Consider the following 22668-nt stretch of genomic DNA (forward strand, 5'->3'; position numbering starts at 1 on the left):
TTACAAAAACATGAAATCGCAGCTTTTCCAATGTGGATTTTTTTTCTGTAAGGCGTGGATGGGATTAGCCAGAATCCCAACCACTTTGCAGGTAATGTAAAATGCACCGTTTTTTGCCGTTTTCACAACGTGGGGACCTGGGCTTAAACATATCTGCTAAATGGGTATAAACAACATGATGTGAATGGACCCTAAGATATAAACATCTAAAAAATGCAGCAGAAAAAAACAGCACAGAATTTCTCTCTCCAGTTTTTCTTCCCCTATTAAGTGTATAGGGAAAATGCAAATTTTTCAAATGGTTTTTTGAAAATGAAGCTTTTCCGCTGCAATTTTTTTTCCACAATGGGTGGATGAGATTATCCAGAATCTTATATACTTTGTTGGAACTGTAAAACAGCATTTCTGCAACAGGGACAAAAACACTGTGCTTCTGCAACATGGGGCCTTAGCCCACTTTCACACAACTGAGTTTCACCCATAAAAATCAGTCCATGTGAGTGCTGGATTTCTTGGCCTGGTTAATATGCTGGTAGAGGGAATCCTAGAAATATAGTCATGTATCATGTTAGAAGTTCCTGCCTCTGCCCTGCACTATAATTACTACCAGACAGTATATCGAACACCATAGATAACTATTAGGAGTCCTTGTCCCGGGACACTGTGCAGGCCAGTAAATCTGGGGCCTGCAAAGTGTAGCCTCAGCCTAGGCGCATGTACATACAATGGAAAATAAAGAGGAATTTGAGGCGGACATGTCCTGAACTCAGGCCACGTGATCCATGTGGCTCTGTTTCCCCCCTCCACTTTCATTTCCACAGTGACATCAGCCCCCATAGCATAATGTCAGAACCAGACCAAAATTGCCGGGTCCAGGTTATATAAATCCTCGGAGGAAGTAAGTTAACTTCAACTTCCTGGACAACCCCTGTAAGGCTAAGGACGCACTTAGTGAGCCACAGCCAAAAAGCACTGCGGGAAAAACCACTGGAAATGCAGCACTTTTCACAGAAAGTCCACAGGGTTTTCCTCTGCGGACTTTCTGCTGCTATTATACCAAAACCTTATACATTATACAAAAACACAAGCACTTGTGAGATTGCAGCATTTCCGTTGAAGATTTTTTTCTGCAATATTTGGAGGGGATTAGTTAGAATTCCATCCACTTTGCAGGTAATGTAAAACACGACAATTTTTGCTGCGGCTTTTACGCTACATGGGTCCCTGTCCTAAATCTGGCCATACAAATTAGATGTGTATCAGCTACACTTGATGGTTTTGACAGATTCAATCAAACATCTAAGGCCCCATTCACATCAGTGTTTGGGTTTTCATTCAGGGAGTTCGATTGGGGACCCCCTGAATGAAGACCTTTACGCATTAAAAAGTGGTTACCTAAGGAAACCACCCGGACTCTAGACTATAATGAGGTCTTTGTGGTTTCTGCTCGGTTTCCGCATGAAACACATGTACAGAATTGCGCTGTTTGCAGTATTTTTCTCTCCGTATGTTTCGTGTGAAAACCATGCGAACCCAATTATAGTCTATGGGGTCCGTGGATTTCCCAGGTATTCGCTTTTTAATGCGTATAGGTTTCCGTTCAGGGGCTCCCCAAGCAGACTTCCCATACGGAATACTGAACGCAGTTGTGAATGGGGCCTAATGTGTATGGATGCCTACCAAAAACTCCCTCAATAGCAAATGTTGGAGGACATGAGACAGGGTTTGGGAAGTTTGATATTTTTGAGGAAGATAAGTTTTGGCCAGAGTAGTCTGTCAGAAGTTTTTTCCACTCCCATTTCACAGCACATGCATTACTTGACCAAGCCAAGTGTGCGTGTGTGTGGTGATGTGTGGGGAATACTTGTTCGGTTATCCGCTGTCTAAAGTGTAAGGCAATCTACTTGCTCCCTTTAACATTGGGCTATTGATAAGATAAGATAAGATAATCCTTTAATAGTCCCACAATGGGGAAATTTCAGTGATACAGTTTCATGGATGGTACAGTAGTATATAACAAGAGAGAAACACATACAAGCACATGGCAGATAGAGAAATCCTAGGAATCATAGCAAATGAAAAGAAAGAAACACAGACACACTGCAGGATCATTCAGTTCTCTGTGTGAAGTGATGATGATAATACAGCCTGACCGTAGTTGGAGGACATGAGGAGGGGGTCACAGCATGTAGATATAACAGGCAGGAATGTATTTTTGCAGATGTGGGGGACATATGCAGCAATCACGATAACATGTGGTAGTTCCTATGGTAGGTGGTGAGATCTCCTGCTCACAGCTGATAGTTCGGTATCTTGCATCAGCGCTATTGTTCCTTAACCACATCAGTCACAGATATTACAGATGCAGCAAAGTTTAACTTGCCACTTATCTGACACTTGACACACTGACGCCGATCTCAATGGCTTCTGTTGTGTGATATGATGTCAGGTTAAACTTTGCTACATCTGTCCATATTACTTGTTCGGTTTCTATAAGCAGTTTCTATGAGTCTCAAGACGCTGACTAGTCGGTACAAAAACTTAACCCTATCCGTGCACACCTTTAACCATCACATGTACACACATGTACTTTTTTTATAGAGTCATTTTCATATTGGCAAACTCATGTGTCAGACAGACAGCAATAAGGAAGTGACAAGATGTTAGTAGCTGCCTCTGTACCACGCTTGATTTTCCGCCCGTGATTGGTGTTTTCTTGTGTATGGAAGGAGGGGCCACTGCTGTCCATCCATAAATAAGAAGGCTTCATAGTAATAAGACATCAGATTGCAAGAGCCTGTTCTCTGACGGAAGAATTTTCCACGCTTGTCAGAAGGAAGACACATACAGCTGCTCGCAGCTTCTGAAGAGAATCACTTTCTTGGCTTGAGGTGCAAGTTGTCGCTCAGCATGAATTCTATCACACACACGCTGCTCTGTTGCGCCCTGCTCGTTTTAACCCTTAAGAAGCTGACAGAGGCATGCACCTGCATCTTCGCTCACCCCCAACAGCATTTCTGTAACTCAGATATTGGTAAGTTGCTCTATATACTATACTACTTGTATACAAAGTAGGAAATACTTTTCTGTCTTTTTTGTTTAGTTGTCGTTTGGTCTGTAGAAATATTCGACCGCAGTTGCGGCAGAGCTGAATTTGTCAACTTTTTGGGGTTGCATCATAGGAACGTTCCGATGTAGCCATCTTCAACTTGAATCAGATAACTTGGTGCACCTTGATAAATCACAACATAGCCATTGAAAGCGATGGAAAAAATTAATGAAAAGTGATTAGATGTGTTAATCTTGGCTACATTATGTGTTTATCTATTATGGGGTTAGATCAAGATGTGTTGTGTTAAGTGACAAACTCAGCTCTGCTTTGTCTTTACATCCTATATTGGAGCTGTGACACAACCTTTTTATATACTGTGACTATACTTTAGTCTATCCTATAGCAATCCATGGGTTACTTGCATTACCGCAACCTGTTCTGGCAAACATGACATTTTATAAACCTTGGTTGGCCTCTAAATATAAATTAACAAAGTCATTTTTTTTCTGAATTGGCTGTAATATTGCAGAAGGTCAGGGGCTTCCTAATCTCCAATAACCCATTAGTTTACAACGTGTAATGTGGCAAGTGACAGAAATGATCTGGCGCCAAACTGAGTCGACCGTGCTCATATTTATCATCGTCTCTGCTGATTATGATGTTTTGGGCATCTGTATTCAGGGGAGCATTCAATGTCCATGCTTCTTACTAAATTTCCCGTTGCGACGTGCGACATGTATCAGTAAATCAGGGTGAAATATATTCATCTCCATTTCTGGGCTCCTGCTGTCCGAAACACAGAAGAAAATGTAAAGTCCATTTAATTCATCAAGTCATGCTGTGGCTGCTTAGCTCTCATCCCATGTGCGCAGTAGATGTACAACATGCCTCTCCGAAGAACCTCACAATTAGCATCTCTATAGTGTAGATGGCGCCTGGTGCATACTGATTAATAGCTCTAAAGACGCCAAGAGAATATCTTTGTGGGCCAGACTCCTAACACCACCCATCATCAATTACACTGACTTTTTGGGTTAGTTTTACAGCTTGTCCCATCATACAGTTACAGTCTGTATATGCGATCTGTATACTAACTGAATGTCATATAATAATAAGTTTATAATGAATTCTGTACTGATATTAAGACCCTCTACAGACGTGGAAAAGAAGAGATCCGCAATTTATTAAGAATTCCGTATTGTTCCTATGAAAATAAAGGACCCTTAAGGGTCCATTCACATGGAATTTTTTGGTGCTGAAAATCCACGTGGAAAAGAAGCCTCCCGGAGAAAAGGAATCCATTAAAGTCAATGGGAGGCTTTTTTTTCCATGTGGATTTTCAGCACCAAAATCCTCGCCAAAAACCCCATGTGAATGGACCCTTAAAGTAAACTTATCATGTTATTTCTGCAGCCCTATCCAAGAGCAAGACATGACAATGAAAGAAAAGCTGAGATCCATTATATATGTTTGTATGATTTGTAGCAGGAATTTAGGGTTAAAAATGTAGAAGTAATCTTGACAGGACTCCTAAGAGAGAAAGTGAGAGTCCTGATTACTTAGCTATCAATCACTGTGTGTTGGCGAAGTCAGCAGGACTCTCACTATTAGAGATGAGCGAGTAGTATTTGACCGAACACCTCCCCTGCATAGTTATTGGTGTAATCGGTCACATACCACGTGGTAAACGCAATAAAAATTTGATGCCCCTCCTACCTTCTCTGGCGCTTTTTTATACCATTATCTATGCAGGGGAGGTATATGATTGAATACTACTCGCTCATATCTACTCACTATAATTTCTAGGTTTCCTGTTAGGAGTTAGGCTGCTTTTACACTATCGAGTCTCCGGCCTGTACATTATACCCCTTGTGTTCTAGATATGTGTGATGCTAGGAGTCCCTGTCTCTGAACAACAGACTGTCCCATACCTTTATACCTAAGGGACTGTGTCTCTGGCAGGCAGGGACTCCTAGCATTATACATTACAAGGACCGAGATCAGAAATCCCGCTATAAATCATATATACAGCTTCTCTCCATCTATTGTATCCCGTTGGCAGCAGATATCACCTCACAGGTTCACTTTAAGCAAATAGCAAAACTATACAGGTTTTTCAAAAACTAGATCTTGCTTTTTAAGGGCTATTCTCACCTTGAGCATTCAGGGAATATCCACAGGATATTCCATAAATAACCTATAGCTGCAGATGCCATTTTCTCTTGACAATGGGGAACACCATGTTGCAGTTACTATGACTATGTTTACTCCTATAGAAGTGAATATGGAGAGTTGGAGATATGTGGCCTCCATTCTAGTGATAGAGTCTGACACCTGATGTATTTAGACCAAATGCAATGGTTTGGCGTTGACGCTTCACGTTCACTTACCAAAACAGAAAAACTGACCTTGCTCTCCAATTACGTGAAGATTTTATTTTTTCAGAACAGTTTAATAGGGTTCTTCACTTTGGACAATCTCTACTTGTTAGAAGGGTTCACTGACAATAAGCAGATCACAGTGTCCCTCTACTGGAACCTCCACCAAATAGCTGTGGGCAATCTTGGCAGTAAGTGCAGCGCCACCATAGGGAAAACTAAGCATTACACAGTGTCTATTGAAATCAAAAGGACTGGACAAGTCCTAATGTTATGTGTGATATTGGACTAGATAACGTAGGTCCTTCAGAGCTAGAGGCATTCTGTAGCCGCAATCCTCTGATCATAATCACCCCACTGTACAAACTCAGTATTTCCTAATAAGATATATATGTACGTGGGTTTTCTAACTGGAACGCCACTAAAGATGACCCGTCACCAGTCTGAAATGAATCTGAGGTTACTGATGTCAATAGAGTTGTAAAGCACCTGCTCACATATTACTTATGCAAACAGATTTTTAGAGGATAACCCCAATATGCTGTCAATGGGAGGCTTTTTTCCAGCGCTGAAATTCCCCACCAAATTCCTCACCATTTTCCTCCGTGTGAATGGATCCTAAGTGGCTCTAAGCAAATCCCTTCCACACATTGCTGAAAAAATACGCTCAGGGGAAATGCTGCGGTTTGGGAAATCACAGCATGTTAATTATACCTAAGAAAACACCAGCTGTTTCTCTATAGGTATAATGCGTTTGCTCTGCGTTTTTTCCCGTAGAGCTTATTTCCTGCGGCCCACTACGTGTGGCCTTAGTCTAAATGGCACACTTCAGCCAAAAAGTGCTGCGGAAAAGACCACGATGGAAATGCACCATGGTATTTCCCACAGCGTTATTCACAGAAATCCTGCAGAGTTTTCTTCTGCAAACTTTCTGACTGCATTATACCTACCGTATATACTCGAATATAAGCCGAATCTTTCGGCACAGTTTTTGTGCTGAAAAAGCCCCCCATGGCTTATACTTGAGTCAAGCAAAAAAAAAAAAAAAAAAATTTTTTTTTTTTTGGGGGTGGAGGTGGGGGTCTATGATTAGTCGCAATAGTAATGGATAGAATCTCCCATAAAACAGTGAGAAAAAAAAAAGAAGCTTTAAAAAAAAATATAATACAAAAATAAAGTCAATAAAAGTTGTAAATCATTCCTTTCCCTAGAATACATATAAAAGTAGAAAATGACTGTGAAACACAAACACATTAGGTATCCCTGTGTCTGACAGTGCCCGGTCTACTGAATATAGGGGATTTGCAGTGCTCCTGTTCTGTCAGGAAGGGGTTAATAGGAGCACTGCAGATACCCTATATTCAGCCAGACTGAATTCCAAGTGGGGGAAAAAAAACCTCAGTCCTCAGGCTCAGGGAAGGGGCAGAGAGACAACCAAAACACCTCCTCCCCTTTCCCAGTACCCAGCATCTACTGCACCCAAAAACTCCGACCATTTAAATTTTTTAAATTTTCCAGTAGCTGCTGCATTCGCCCCCCACCCCCCCAGGCTTATACTCGAGTCAATAAGTTTTCCCAGTTTTTTGTGCTAAAATTGGGGGTCTCGGCTTATACTCGGGTCGGCTTATACTCGAGTATATACGGTATACTGAAAACACCAACATTTCTGTAGGTTTCTGAAATCGCAGCATTTCTTCTGCGGCTTTTTTTCTGCAGTGTGTAGATGGGGTTGGCCTTAGGCTGAGGTCTCACGTTGAGGAAATGCAGCGGAAAAAACTGCGTATTACAATACCAGTACCAAAGTGAATGACATTTTGGCTAGTCTCATCAATAAATCATGTAAAGCGCTTTTGCTTATTTTAGCTGTGGAATCCCAAGCGGTTTCCCTACAGATTTAACAGGGGAAGAATTAAGCAGCAATAAGTGCAGTAAAACTCAACGAAAACCATGTGCAAAAAAACTTAATGGGGGGAATAAATTCAATCTTAATTCATTCCCCACCAGGTGAACGACTCTTCGGCTTCTTAGTAATTCTAGCACATGTAGATGCGCCTGGTCACAAATTTACGCCAGTCAGGGACAGTCAGTCAGAGCTCTAGTAAATCTGGTGTATCGGGGTGTCCTTGCCCTGGACCACTCAGATTTATGCCCCACTTTGCTCACTGTCTAAAAGAATGGCAAGTGAGATAAAAGAGGTTGTGTCAAAAATATGCTAAGATGAGGTGTATTTTTGGTCACTTTTCAGGTGCAATGTCTATATAAATGTGGGAAATGTGTTTTTTCAGTTTTTTTTCTGCAGTGTTTCGCCACGTGGGTTCTTAGCTTTAATGTGATTTTCCCATCCAAACAAGTTACTCCCATTCCATAGGGTAGGAAATAACTTAAAGATCAATAAGGATTCAACTGCTTAGAACCTCAATGATCAGAGGAATGAGAAATGTAATCCCCAGTTCTGAATAGAGAACAGTGGTCCGGCACTTGGGTATTTCCAGCAGTGCCCTTGAAACAATTAAGAATGGGGGAATTAATTCCCCCAGTTCTCTTGTTTGTGGAGGTTTGAGTGGTCAGCCCCCCCACTGATCTGCAAGTTATCTCCTAGCCTATGCATAGGGTGACTTGTTAAGTTGGGAATACCCCTTTAATACCTAAATCAAGACGTTTCCTTGGCTCCTACAAAACAAAGCATGTATTTGTTCTAGTGTGCTTTCTCTCAGGGTCGCCTTACTACAATATTGCTGAGCCCCAGTCACCAACTTGCTGTGTAAGTCTGTGAAAAGATCCATGTTAGATCTCCTACAAGAAGTAGGCAGAGAAATTAATTAAGTCTGGGCCAAGCACTTTTCCTCGCCACCTTTGTCTGGGTGATTAGTGGTGTGACATTTTGTCTTCTCCTTGTCAGCGGTCTTTTGTCTTGTCTGGCTGATTCCTTTACAACATGCATAGCTACAAAACTGATCCAGCTACTAAGAAAAAGCCTTAAGAATCTGAACAGGGCGGCTGAAGCGAAGCAGGGTATGATGAGCGATACTGGCTCTGTCACTAAGTGACAGCAGAACAACGAAAAATCCCGATCACTAACGTAATTGAATGAAGGATCTAATGTACGATTCCCTAGACCACTGGCCACACTAGCCACAAAGTCACAAAAAATACTCCAGTTCTCCAAAAACTAGAATGGTTTAGAATAAATGTTTCTGAGGAGTCTTTAAGGACATGTTCACTGCCTTGTTACCCTGCCTTACTCACTGCCCGTGAGATATAAGAGATAAAGGGACAAACATGTTATAAACCCCCATAAGAAAATGGACGACTTCATGCTCAAGGACCTTGTTGTGGTTAGACATCCCTTATGTGATGAAGCTTTGACCCACAAGGTGATTCTTTGACCTCAGGTGGACCAGTACAACCTTCACTACACCAAAATGTTTACTATGTAAAATATACTTAAGAGTCCATTCACACGGAGGAAAATGGTGAGGAATTTGGTGTGGAATTTCAGCGCTGAAAAAAAACTCCCATTGACTTCAATGGTTCCTAAAAGGAACGCATTGAAGTCAATGGGAGGCTTTTTTTTCAGCACTGAAATTCCACACCAAATTCCTCACCATTTTTCTCAGTGTGAATGCACCCTTAAAAGGCATGATTTATTGAAATGCAGAGTAAATCTTGACAGGACTCCTAGGAGAGACAGTAAGAGTCCTGACTCCCCGCACACATAGTGATTGACAGCTCTACCTGTATAAGGCTAGGTTCACATCTGCGTTTGAAGACCAGAGATTCCATCCCCGTTCTGCTTGAAAAATGTGGAGAGAAAAGTCCCGCAAGCAGAAATTTTCTCTCTGCATTTTTTGGGTAGAAACCTGGCAGACCCCATCATAGTCTTTAACTGCTTTTTAAGTAGATTGGGTTTCCGTTTTTGGGTCCCCAAGTGGACCCAAAGAAAGGAAACCCCAACTTAGGCGTTAACACACAAATCTGTCAATCATCCTTTGAGTATTTGGGGCAAGCAGGACTTTCACTGTCCCTCCTAGGAGTCCTGTCAAGATTTATTCTGCTTTTGACTAAGAAATCCTGCTCTAAAACATATAAACCTATATATCACAAAGCTCAGCTTTGCTTCCTCTATCATATCCCGCTGTCAGATATGGTAGCAGATACCATCTAACAGATTTGCCTTAAGGTGGCCATGGATATATAGATAGCATAGTCATATTTCATTTTTAATGCCCATACCATAAACTATGCATGACTATGGATGACCGCAGGCAAAAAAATCCCACATGACAGATCAAGTTAGATATAAATCCCCTACAATCCAGCAGTCCCTTATGTGCAGTCACTCTCATAATACTGAATGGGAGTCCTGGAAACACAAGAGCATTGACTGTTTTGCAATTCCCCACATTTCTCCCAATAGCTATCCCATCTTTCTTTACCATTAGACACAATAACTAACCAGGTCATTGCTAGATATTTGTGAGCCACTCTAGAGCAATGACGGCTGACCTCAGTCTTCTACTGTAAATACTGTAGGTGCCCATGACTTTTGAGCAGCAAGGGTCCAGTCTTGGATCAAATACCACATATCAGAAATTCCAATCTGTGCTTAACACCTCACAGATGAACAGACGTAACTCTTGGCAATACGCTTGGAAAAAAGCTTAAAGAAGCTGTAAGCATAGCATTAGAGGCCCCAAGGTTGTACACATTGTGTCACTGCTCTCCGCTCACAACTTCTATCCGAAGCTTTTAAGAATCAATACAGAAGTAAGCTAAGCGGTACGTGACTTTATATCGCAACAACAGATGGGGATTAGGCTTTTCCACCTTTACATTACATTTCAGCGAAAGGAATGGGCAACACCTTAGGTCGGTTCATAATGATTTCCCTGGTGGCTTCCACTCCATCAAAAACCACAATTTATATGGACGGGATTTCTGAAATCACATGGCATGAAAAAACATTTGTAGAAATTTTAGCATATTTTTCAGATTTATTCTACTACAAAAGAGGATAACTCTCTAGCTGTGAGAGCCCCACTGCTGTGACCCCTGCTGATCATGAGATTGGGGTTCTCGTTCCACTGTCTGAACACATCAGCAGGTCAAGCACGTGCCCGAATGCTCTATTCATTTTCTATGGGAATGCTGGAGATAGCTGAAGACAACGGTACCTTCAGTGTACCACAAAATGAATGGAGCCGCCAAACATGCTTGAGGTCAGCCCCCCATCGATCAGCAAGTGATCAACTATCCTGGGGATAAGGGGTATCTTTTAATACCTCTTTAAATGGGACTAGCCATATTGGCCACTATCTTTAGAAATTTTTGGTAAGAATTTGGAGTGTGTCAAAAACTGGGGCGTTTTTGACCCAGTTTTTTTTTTTTACTAATGTGCCCACTGTGTGTATATTTATTTGTACTGCGATAGGTATAGATGTCGGCCTATTTAAAGGCCCAATTAGCCTTTATATTTTTTAGTAAGAGACTCAGGCATCTGCTAGTGATGTCTGGTGAAGACCTGCTGAATTGAACTGCAGAGCTCCTGGGTAATGGGGATGGAGAAGTGTTGGGGGGTGGGGTGGGGGACATTATTACTTACCTGGGGGCCAATTGGTGGGACATTATTACTTACCTGGGGGCCAATTGGTGGAACATTATTACTTGACTGGGGGCAAATAGGGAATATTATTACTTGCCTCGGGCCACTGGAAGAAATTATTACTTGTCGGGGGGCCAATAGGGGAACATTATTACTTGCCTGGGGTCACATAAATATTTGCCTGGGGGCCAATGGGGAGCATTACTACATGCCTGGGGGCTACTGAAGATCATTATTAAATGTCTGGGAAGCAGTATAAAGTGTGGGCCACTGAGGAGTATAGTACTGTGTTGGGGAACTATACACTGCATGTTCGGCCACTGGATAGCATGATACTATGTGGGGGCTACTAAGGGAGCCTGGTGATGGTAAAATCTGAAGTTTTGTATGTGCTGGGTTTAAAGTATAGGATGGTGTAGCTTTGAGGGTACAGTCACATGGTGCCATTGTGATGTGAAACAAAGTTACGTTAAAAAACTGCACAAAAACACACGCATCAAAACTTCCAGTTTTGTCTTTTGGCAAAAATTATTTGGTATTTGGGGTGCCTCAAGTCAATAAGGGTTGGAAACACTGGTGCAGTCTATCGCTAGGTTCACACCTACGTTCGGGTGTCCGTTCTGTGGCTTCCGTCTTCTGCATGCAAGAAGACGGAAAGCACAGACCGGGTCCAGCCGTGAGCGGCGGTGAGCGTTTTATGCTCTCCGCCGCGAAACAGTTTTTTTGTAAACCGGACACAGAGTACTGCATGTCCGACTCTGTGTCCGGATTAAAAAAAACGGTTTCGCGGCAGAGAGCATAAAACGCTCACCGCCGCTCACGGCCGGACAGCTTTCAAACCCATTCATATGAATGGGTGAGAAAGAATCCTGCAGGTTTCCGTCTCCTGCCTCTGTTTTGTGCAGGAAACGGAAAGCTGCAGAACGGAGACCGGGCGCAAATGTGAACGAGCCCTATGACAGGTAGGACTTCAACACATAGCCTGATGAGGTTTGGGATTATACCATAATCACCGGTCTCATCTAATCCTCTCCGGCATCGTAATAATTGTGGCGCATCTTGGGCCGATCTGTAGCTCAGGACTGAAATCTACTCCAGCTAGGACCTGAACCCAGTGTCCTGTTATAAACTATAATGAATTTGTAGGGCTCTACCTTTTCCCAAAAGTGGTGTAAAAAGAAGGAAAAAACTAATTTATGGTAAAAAATATTCAGCACTAAAATTGTGCATTGTTTTTAATGCCAGAAAACTGGTGTTGAAACATTAACACAGCCCCACAATGACTGGAGGCCTATGAGGCCATGTTCTAGTCAAGTCGTAGCTGAACGTCACCTTGCTGTTCTGGTACTGTGAGGGTTAAAAGAGGTAATCGCTGTTGAAAAAGTGTTTACAGGGTAACTTTTTTTTGGCAATAAAGAGACATTACTTGCCATATCATACACATATGTCTCCATTTACCAAATGAAGCAATAACCCCGGCTGGTTAATTATTCTCTAATCACCTGCAGAGTTAATTATGCAGAACATAACAAAGCCGCCTCCTCATTTACTGTCCATTAAAAATGTGTCTAAGCTGATAAATGTGACTAAAATATATGAAGGGAGACAGCCGCCATACTAATGCACGCGTGGATCACCACACTATACATGCTAGACATAATAAAAGCGTTATAACACTTATAAAAGTAACCTGATAGAGTGTGTGGCTGCAGCCGTATCTATATTGACTGGGTGAAGGAGTCTATGAGATGTTGTTTTTTTATGGTATTGCAGGCTCAAGCTCCATGCACACCAACATAGTTTCTATCCACGAGTCTTTTTGCGGATATCATACTGACATATTTGTTTGTAGATCACTATTGCAGACAGTAAAAACCATTGTAGTTGTGTCCACATAGCCTAAGACTAAGGGGGAGTTCACACGGTGTAACATGCCGCGTGATGTGGCACGTGTACGCCACGGGACCCTTTGCGTGCCGTACATGCTCCCATTGATTTCAATGGAAGCGGGGATCGTATACGCCGCGCTAGTTTGCGGCCGTGCATTTATTCACGGGGATCATGTGAATATTCTGCTTCCCAGTAGGGGTCTCCGTTGCTGAGATATTAGCATTTTCCACATATGCTAATGTGTTATTTGCTGCACCGACGTCATTGTTGCACCTCCCTGCTATGATAAACAGGCAAGCACAACAGGTTGGAAGGACTGGGCACTGGAAAGCATCGCTCTTTGGTGAAATGAGAGCAATGGTGACGCCCTCGTTGCATGAAACATCTCATTAGCATATCAGGAAAAAGTCAATATCTCAACAACAGAGTCACTGACTAGAAAGCAGAAAAAATAGTTTATTCATGTGAACCCCGACTATCTGACTGTGCTTATAGTCCAATAGGGATTGTTCTGGTGACAGAATCCCTTTAAAGGGGTTGTGGAGGACTAGAAAACATGACTTCTTTCTTATTCTCAGGAAGTGACATCACATCTGTTGGTCACATGGCCATGCTGCGGCATGGCCCCATTCATTGCAAAGGCACTGTGGCCGTGTGACCAACAGATATGATGTCACTTCCTGAGAGGAAGAAAGCAGCCATGTTTTCTACTCCTGCACAACCCCTTTAAGTCTTTTTTTTTTAATGGAAAATATCAATATTAACCTTTGTTTTTCTGGTTTCCTTTGTTTTAGTGGTTCGTGTAACAGTAATAGGTGAAAAGTTGATTCCTGCCAAAAATTCTTATGACAGTACAAACCAGTACGAGGTCAAAGTGGTCAAGGTATTTCTTTCTTATCACGTCCTCTCATAACAGCATTGTTATCCTATAAAATGCAGTGTGTCCAGATCTGTATTGCTTCTTCTCACCTTCTTGTGTCTTTCCAAAAAATTCTTATACGAGGTTCACACTAGCGCTGGCTCCCCCTCCATCGGGTCCCTAGATGGGCTTAAGCAACGGAAAGGTGGACTGCTAAAGCAGTGGTGACACACAAAGTTCCACTGACCCCATTGACTATAATGGGGTCCAACGGGTCCGTCTTTTTATAGGTGGCAGAGAAAAAAGTCCTCCATGCAGGTCTTTTTTCTCTACCGATTCAGTAATGGAGTCCAACGCAGATGTGACCCAAGCCTTGGCTTTATTTACAATAGTGGATCCAAATTGACACTGATGGACCTCAGTGACTATAACAGGGTTGGATGATATTTTGGTAGTTTTTATGGCAAGAATATTAGCAAACTACTCTTGTCATGAAAAATCACAAAAAACCTGATAGATATACAAATGTGAACAGATTGTTAATACTTTGTAACGTCCTTCACATTGCACAAGACTACAGCATGTTTTATTAGGGCTAGTTCACACGTGAGTATAAGGGGAGGTTTTTGACAGCGGATTTCGCGTCCAAAACCTCCCCTTATAATGGTGGTCTATGGAGACCGCCGGGCTTCTGTTCTCCGCTAGCGGCGAGCTGCTGCTAGCGGAGAAAAGAAAGGACATGTCCTTTCTTCAGGCGGAAGCCGCGCAGGCTCAGCAGCGCGGCTTCCGCCCCCGGCAACTCCCTCCTATGTCGGCTCATTCATTTGAGCCGACAGCAGAGGGTTAAGCCGCGACAGCGATGGTTGCGGCGGGCGGGTTTTGACAAGAGAGAGACGCGGCTCGCCGCGTCTCTCTCTGTGTCAAAACCCGCGCGGGCAGTTCACGTGTGAACTAGCCCTTAGTGTTTTATTGAAGGTTTTATACCTCATGCACAAGAAATGCCATCTCCAACGGCCCAGGATGGTGGAAGACAGAGCGACTATGGGTAGGCAAAAGAAGCAGTGTGAACCAACTCTTAGGCTAAGGTTCCAGATTGTGTTAACGTGGTATGTTAATTTTAGCTGCAGAATAACAAACATTTTCTCTATATATTTAATACGGGAAGAAAAAAAATGCAGGGGAAAATGCAGAAAAAACTCAAAATTCACTGTGCTATTTTCTGCACAGTGTTCAGCTGAGTTTTGCTATGTGTGGCCTTAGCCTTACTTTGTCTCTAAATGCAGAGAAAGCATGAAATCGTAAAAAAAAATTTGTAATAGCCCAGCTGCCTATTTTTGCCAATAAATTGAGATTTAAATGGGCTTATGCTAGGGTTACACTAGCATTCAGCTCTGCATCATTCAGATCCGTATGGGAAACCGAAAGATAGAGAGCATGTCTGCTAAAAAAACGGTTACCTGCGGACACACATGGACCCCATAAACTATAATGGGGCCTGCAGAGTTTCCGCTGGTTTTATACTGATACTGCCGGAGAGAAAAGTCTTCCATTAAAAAAATGGACATGAGTAACAGTTTTAGGTTAGGTTCACTCGCCACAGAAACTGCTGAAAATTGAAGAAGAGAAAAGTCCTACACATAGGACTTTTCTCTCCACCTGTTTTAGTGTTAAAATTGCGGAATCGCAACAGACACCCAGTTAACCCCATTATAGTCTATGGGGTCTGTGGGTAACCCTGTTTTAGTGGTCTGATTCTCCATTGTTTGGGTCCGCTGGGGAACCTGAACAACAGAGACTTGTGCACAGATGTGAACCTAGCCTTACGTACGTATTTCCCACTATTAAGGCACTATGGCCTAGTTCATATCTGCGTTCAGGTTTCCATTCGGAGAGTCTGCTTGGTGACCCCCTTGAACAGAAACCTATATTTATAAAAAAAAAGCGGTTACCTAAGGAAACCCATGGACCCCATAGAGTATAATGGGGTTCATGTGGTTTCTACAAGAAAAACAGAGAAAAAAGTGCTGCTTTCTGAGGAACCAACAAATTGTCCCCTAAATGCTGGAAAAAGAGAGATGAAGTAGATTTGAATTCAAAAGTGAATCCTTGTGAAGTGCAACAGCTGGCAAAAGCTTGTTGGCATGAATGTTTGGCCACCATGTTTTTGGTATAGGCAGTAGTAATAGCTGTCCACCAAACATCATGCCTGGCTTAAAGGGGTTGTCCCATCACAAGGATCCTATCTATACTGCTTGTTAATGTGGATGTAAGACTTTTCCTAAATACATTGCTTCAGCACAACTGCTTTGTTTGTCCACTATCTTACTTTATTCAATTCATTGTTGACACAACCCTTGACTTATCTGCTCAAAAGTCAAGTGATGTGTCTGCCTGCTCTCAGGGGGGAGGGAGGAGGGGCTAAGTGCACGGGAGCGAGCCTGTGTTTCTAGCTATTCCTGTGTCTACACCACGTGACCTAGCTTCCTGCTATCAGATAGGGGAGAGGAGCTGCTTTCATTTCTGAACTCGTCTTGTGTTCTCCCAGTTATCAAGTTAGATAATTCAATTGTGTTCATTATGGCAGAGACAAGCAGTCTCTGTATGTAACACAGAATGGAGTTGCTCCTGCCTCTACTTCATAGTCCAATATTGTGCATATAGTGTTGTTTGAGGACCTTTGATGACATCACAGCCCTTCAGCCGCCCCATAGGATCACGCTATGTGGTGGGCGGAGTTACATGCTAATTTGGGGGCGGGGCAAAACAGCAGGTTGCATATGAAACCCCGCCCACCAAATGACGCAAGAAACCAGGAAGAAAGAAGATTTTACAGCAGTGAAGACTGATGAGTACGCGACGTGGGAATACCCCTTTAAATCTATAAGTATAAGAGCAGAGACGGTGGGGAAACAGCTTTGCAGCAGTCATATATGTGATATAACCCATTGCTTATTCAATAAATAACACTTGCTTACTATATGTTCCTAGACACTTAAAGGCTATGACGAGACACCAGTTATAAAGTATCTGTACAGCGCAACTGAATCTTCTCTTTGTGGAGTGAAACTGCAATGCAAAAAAGATTATGTTATAGGAGGTAAGAAGACCTAGATGCTGAACCCCTTAAGGACACAGACAATTTTCATTTTTATTTTTCCATTTTTCCCTCCCCCCATTCCCGGAGTGATAACTTTTTCATTTTTCAGCTCAGAGTCACACGATGACTTACTGTTTGTGGGGAAAATTGTACTTTGTAATGGCACCATATAGGTTTTATCCTGCATAATGTTTTGTGAAGCTGGAAAAAAATTCAGAATGAGATGCAACTGGAAAAAAAAAAAGCATCTGTGCCAATTTCATATGGGTTTAATTTTTACGCCATTCACTGTGTGGTAAAAATGACATGTTACCTGTATTCTGCGGGTCAGTACGAACATGGCGATAGCAAATTTATATAGTAATTGTAATGTTTTCCTAAATTTTAAAAAATGAAAAATAGAAAAAAATGTTTGTGTCGCCATATTGTGACACCTGTAACTTTTTCATATTTACATGTATGGAGCTAGGTAAGGTGTCTTTTTATGCGGGACAAGATGGCATTTTTACAGAAATCGTTTGGGGAAAGATTTGATGGTTTGATCACTTTTTATTCAAATTTTTTTTTATAAAAGGCAAAATGTTGAAAAAAACCCCACTATTTGGCTATTTTGATTTTTTTTTGGCGCCAAACCATTCATCATATGGCAGAAATATTTTAATATTTTAATAATTCAGGCATTTTGGAGCACGGGGATACCTAATCTGTTTTTAAGTTTACTGTTGTTTATTACTTTTATATCTGACCTAGGGAAAGGGGTGTGATTTGAAATTTTGTAATTTTTTAAAATAATTAAAAAATATTTTTTTCTTCTTCTTTTACTTTTATATTCAGGCACCTAGGGGGTCTCATACTATTCACTGCAATAATACTGTATTGCAATGAATAGCAAAATGCCATCAGTTCTATTAGATGCTGCCTCTAGCTGCGTGTAATAGATCTATTGCAATGACAAGCCTGGAAGCCTTCAATAGGCTCCCAGCTTTCATGGCAACCAATCGCCATCCTCCGGTGATGTTCTGGAGGGCGGTGATTGGCGAAAAAATAGCGGCGCCCGTGGAGCCTGCACAGTTTAGGCGCTGTGGTTGCGTTTGACTGCAGCATCTAAAGGGTTAACGGCTGCGACTGGTGTCGGTGCCAATTGCAGCTGTTGGCAGCGGCTGCTGGCTGTATCATACAGCCAGTATCCACCGTGTATGGAAAGAGCTAAAGTCCTGAGCCCTCTCCATACACCCCTTAAAACTCAAACATGTACATGCATGTAATTTTACGTTAAGGGGTTAAAGTTCTTTTGAATTGGAAGATGAAGGGCAAACGAATATTCTTAAATATGTCCATTTGCGATATTTGACATTTATTTTAATGACTTTTCATTGACTTTGTGATAAGATTTAACCAAGTACAGAAGTTTGGCTTAACTCTGCAACATCTGTACCTTGTATGTTTAAATGATACTATAGTGACTTAATGTAATAATATCTATAATTACAAAATGATATCCTTATGCTGTTCTTTCTCTGATCAGTTAAAGGCAAAGGTACCAATGGTACTTACCACATCAATATGTGTGGTCTTGTACAGGCCTGGGAGAGTCTGTCTACATTTCAAATAAGGACACTCGGTCAAGAAGAGGTGGGATATCATCAGGGATGTGACTGTAAGGTGGGTGTTATACATCTCTTTTATTATTATAGATAGATACACTGTATTAAATCCCTTTACAGTAGCTATATATTTAGTGTCATGAATGGGAAGACTTTTCCGATGGGTTTGTGCTGATAGTTTATAGAATAAATATAATGGACCATTCTGCAAGTCACAAGATTCAAAGTTCTACATTGGAAACGTGATAATAGAAAACATTGTCCGAGCTGCTTTGGTCTTCTGGATATTATAGATAAAACTGCATAATGGAAAGTTAAAGGGGCTCTATCAGCAAAATTTTGCTGTATGAGCCCCACATATGCATGATTAGCCTTTAAAAAGGCTATTCAGGCACCACTAATGTTATTTTACCCCCTCCCCATTTTAAAATAATACCCTAAAACCAACATGCTAATTAGACTTAATGTGCACGGTGGGCGGTCGTGCACTGTCCAACATCATTTTCTGGCACGCCTTCCTCTTTTTTCTTCTTACAGAAACGCCCTCTGGTTCTGGCTCTTCCCCGGCTTCATTGTCCATTTCTTCCAGCGGGATTGGTTCAAATCCTGTGTGTGCGTAGTAGCGCTCCCTCCGGAGCGCTAATGTGCATGCTCCGGCGCCATTTTTCTCAATGGCAGTTCACGAGCGTAATGCGCATGCGCAGTACGCTCGTGTAGTTCTAAGGGAAACTGAGCATACTGAGCATACTGAGCATGCTCAGTAGCTCATTCTCCTCCTCTCCCCGTACACACTATATTGGTAGCTTATGTAAATTGAAGATTTTTCCTAAATATATTGCTTTTGCAATGCTGCTTTGTTTACCTGCTATGTGAACTTATTCCTCCCATTGTTTACACAGTGTTACCATAATGTCAAACCTGTTTGATAGGACTAATGAGGTCACTCACTGCTCTTTTCTGTTATCTACAACTCTGCCAGCAGGACAATCAGTTCAGCTAATTGCAGTTGTTATTATTGTTGTTATTATTATTATTATTATTTATTTATATAGCACCATTAATTCCATGGTGCTTAACATTTGGGGGTTATATACAATACACAAAATATACAGGTAGCTATAATACTAACAGTGATCGGCTGGCACAGTGGGGTAGAGGGCCCTGCCCACGAGGGCTTACAATCTATGAGGGAAGGGGGCATAGAGACGGAAGGAGAGGGGGAGACAGTTCAGATGGCAGTGCGGTGATAGTGTTATTGGAGGTTGTAGGCCTTCCTGAATAGGTGAGTCATCAGGGCCTTCTTGAAGCCTGTGATTGTGGGGGTCAGTCTTATGTGTCTTGGTAAGGAGTTCCAGAGTATGGGGGATGCACGGGAGAAATCTTGGAGACGGTTGTGTGAGGAGCGGATGAGAGCAGAGCGGAGTAGGAGATCATTGGAGGATCTGAGGTTACGTGTGGGCAGGTAGCGGGAGATTAGTTCAGAGATATATGGAGGGGACAGATTGTGGATGGCTTTGTATGTTAACCTTAGTAGCTTGAATTCAATTCGCTGGGCTATAGGTAGCCAGTGGAGGGACTGGCAGAGGGGAGCAGCCGATGAGGATCGGGGGGAGAGGTGAATTAAACTAGCAGCACAGTTTAAGGTGGACTGGAGGGGGGCGAGGGTGTTTGCTGGGAGTCCATGGAGAAGGGTGTTGCAGTAGTCTAAGCGGGAGATTATGAGGACGAGACGAGCATCTTAGTGGTTTCAGGGGTGAGGAAGGAGCGGATTCGGTGGATGTTCTTGAATTGGAGGCGGCAGGAGGTATTGAGGGTTTGAACGTGTGACTTGAAGGATAGGTCGGATTCCAGGGTTACCCCAAGGCATCGGGCCTGTGGGTAACTGTGGTTCCGTTAACTTTGATAGATGGGTCAGTTGGAGGGGCCATATGGGGTGGGGTGAAGATGATGAACTCTGTTTTCTCCATGTTGAGTTTGAGAAAGTGGGAGGAGAGGAAGGAGGCTACAGCTGCTAAACAGTCTGGAACTGTGACCAGCAGGGAGGTAGTGTCTGGTCCAGAGATGTATATTTGGGTGTCATCGGCATAGCAATGGTATTGAAAACCATGAGATTCTATGAGCTGGCCCAGGCCAAAGGTGTAGATGGAGAACAGGAGGGGTCCTAGAACGGAGCCTTGGGGGACACCTACAGAGAGAGGGCTTGGTGAGGAGGTGGTGTGCGAGTGGGAGACGCTGAATGTGCGGTCGGTGAGGTATGAGGAGAACAAGGTGCTAAGAACCAAACCAGTAACCCTATTATAGTCATAGAATAGTGCAAAAGCCAATGTCAAAAATGCAAAAGCCAATGTCAAAAACGAGGTGTGTACAGGAATAGCCAAAATTAAAGCAGAGGAATATCAGAAGCCCAGGACACAATTGAGTCCAGGAGGTCACAGATAAAGCCAAATCAGCAAGAGAGGTAGAAGTACTTGGAGTAAATTCTGAGAACACAGAACCCAGAAAACTAATGTAATCACAGGCAAGGGATAAAATGGTAGAAGCAGTTTAAATACCCTGCATAAGCCCTTGATTGGTTGCTGAAGTACAGCCCTGATTGGCTCTTCTTCTCAAACCACTGACCGGCTGAACCGAACCAGCCAAAGTTTCAATAGTAGGCATAGCAACCTTAAAGCAGCCATGTGGCAAATGCAGATGCACATAATAAGCCCCTGCAGTACTACAAAAGACAACTGCTGGGCAAGGCTCTGTCCTCCTGGTGGAGTCTCCTTATGCACTTTCACACTGCCCAATGGGGGACACACTTTTTAGCAGGGGGAACTGTAACATTGAGTTGTTATTCTCTTCATGCACTTCCAGTAGGAACCATAGAGGAACAGCAAAATGCAGATTTCACACAGGAAAAGAGAAATGACTTTAAACCTAATTTTGAATGTTTACATTTAGATAAAAATTTGTGGCATGGAATCCTGCGATAACATTGCATCAAATGAATGTATCTGGGCAAACTGGCAGCAGAATCAGAGCCTAGAAAAGGATCATGCGTGCATCAAGGAGCGAGACGGACATTGCAGCTGGTACCCAAGTATAGCAGACAAGTCTATTTACTCCAGCCATCCTTAGATGATCACAATGGTCGCCGTGACTCGATTTATCTGCTGCAACCAGCCGGACCTAATGGATCACAAACCATACAATGAACTGTACAGCTTGTGTAATGAAATTGTGGAGTTGGTGGATTCAGGTAGAATATAAAGAAAATCAATAAAGGAATGCTTTAATAGTATTTGAGCAAATATATGTATAAAGAAAATTAATGAAGTCAGCAGAATAATTCCTCCTCATTTTCCTAAAAAAAAAAGCAATTTTTAAAATCAAAAATTCTGATTATTGGTGTGTTTATTCTATAAGAAAATATCCCATTTATACAGACTTAAATGATATTCTATTACGTTGTTTTCAAAATGAACTATTTGTCCTTAAAGGGATTCTCTACTTTGTACAGACCCTATTTGATAGAAGGGTCCCTTTACAAAAACAATGATCACTAAGTGTAACTCTCAAATATCAGCTTAAGGGAACCCTGGCAGCAAGTGCTTAAAGGGAGTCTGTCACCAGACCCAGCTTATCGACTAAGCCCCACAGATAGAGAGGTTAGGGTCACCTGAATTAATCAGTGCTTGCCCTTTGCAAATTTGGGAATCTATTGTCAAGATATTGCGGATTTTGTCAATGAGCTTTGAGCAATGAGAGAGATGCTGTTGTTCAAAAAGGTAAAGGCAATGCCCTCATTGCTCCAAATTACTCATTTGCATATTGACAAAAACATTAATATTCAGCCAATGGCACCAGTGATTCAAAAGGGAAATACATTGTATCATTCAAGTGACCCCAACCTCTCAAGGGACAAGGATCCTGAATGGAAGATCTATTCATTCAAATTTGCTGAAAAGTAAATCTGAGTGTGTTTCCTATGACTATGGAGAAGGCCTGTATTTTGTTTTTGTCTGATACCAACCAGTAAGACACCCAACAATTTCCCAAATCGGCCAAGAGTATGTTTTTCACAGGAACATTCATTGGCATCATGTAATGCTCCAGTCTTCCTCTGGAGGCACTGTAGGGAAAATGAACACCTGCTGAAATCTAGTGATTCCAGCAGTTGAATGATCATGATTGAATTATTTTA

The 22668-nt window shown here is 42.2% G+C and overlaps 2 protein-coding genes across 2 annotated transcripts in view; one reads left to right on the forward strand and one right to left on the reverse strand.

The window, feature by feature from the left end:
• The window catches only part of SYN2 (synapsin II), a 208267-nt gene that overhangs the window by 63810 nt on the left and 121789 nt on the right, over nucleotides 1-22668 (reverse strand). The window lies entirely within an intron of this gene.
• Nucleotides 2804-21799, forward strand: TIMP4 (TIMP metallopeptidase inhibitor 4). The gene is made up of 5 exons (XM_075286143.1): nucleotides 2804-3034; nucleotides 13717-13805; nucleotides 16770-16878; nucleotides 18410-18540; nucleotides 21426-21799. The coding sequence occupies exons 1-5, from the start codon at nucleotides 2911-2913 to the stop codon at nucleotides 21600-21602; spliced, it is 630 nt and encodes a 209-aa protein (XP_075142244.1). The 5' UTR covers nucleotides 2804-2910; the 3' UTR covers nucleotides 21603-21799.

The sequence above is a fragment of the Leptodactylus fuscus genome, chromosome 9, assembly GCF_031893055.1.
Source record: "Leptodactylus fuscus isolate aLepFus1 chromosome 9, aLepFus1.hap2, whole genome shotgun sequence".
Lineage (NCBI taxonomy): Eukaryota > Metazoa > Chordata > Amphibia > Anura > Leptodactylidae > Leptodactylus > Leptodactylus fuscus.

Bases quoted from the DNA above. Each gene is read 5' to 3' on its own strand.
- TIMP4 (XM_075286143.1), top strand. From the start codon at position 2,911: ATGAATTCTATCACACACACGCTGCTCTGTTGCGCCCTGCTCGTTTTA. The intron at 3,035-13,716 runs GTAAGTTGCTCT...CCTTTGTTTTAG, and splicing joins TTTCTGTAACTCAGATATTG to TGGTTCGTGTAACAGTAATA. The intron at 13,806-16,769 runs GTATTTCTTTCT...ATATGTTCCTAG, and splicing joins ACGAGGTCAAAGTGGTCAAG to ACACTTAAAGGCTATGACGA.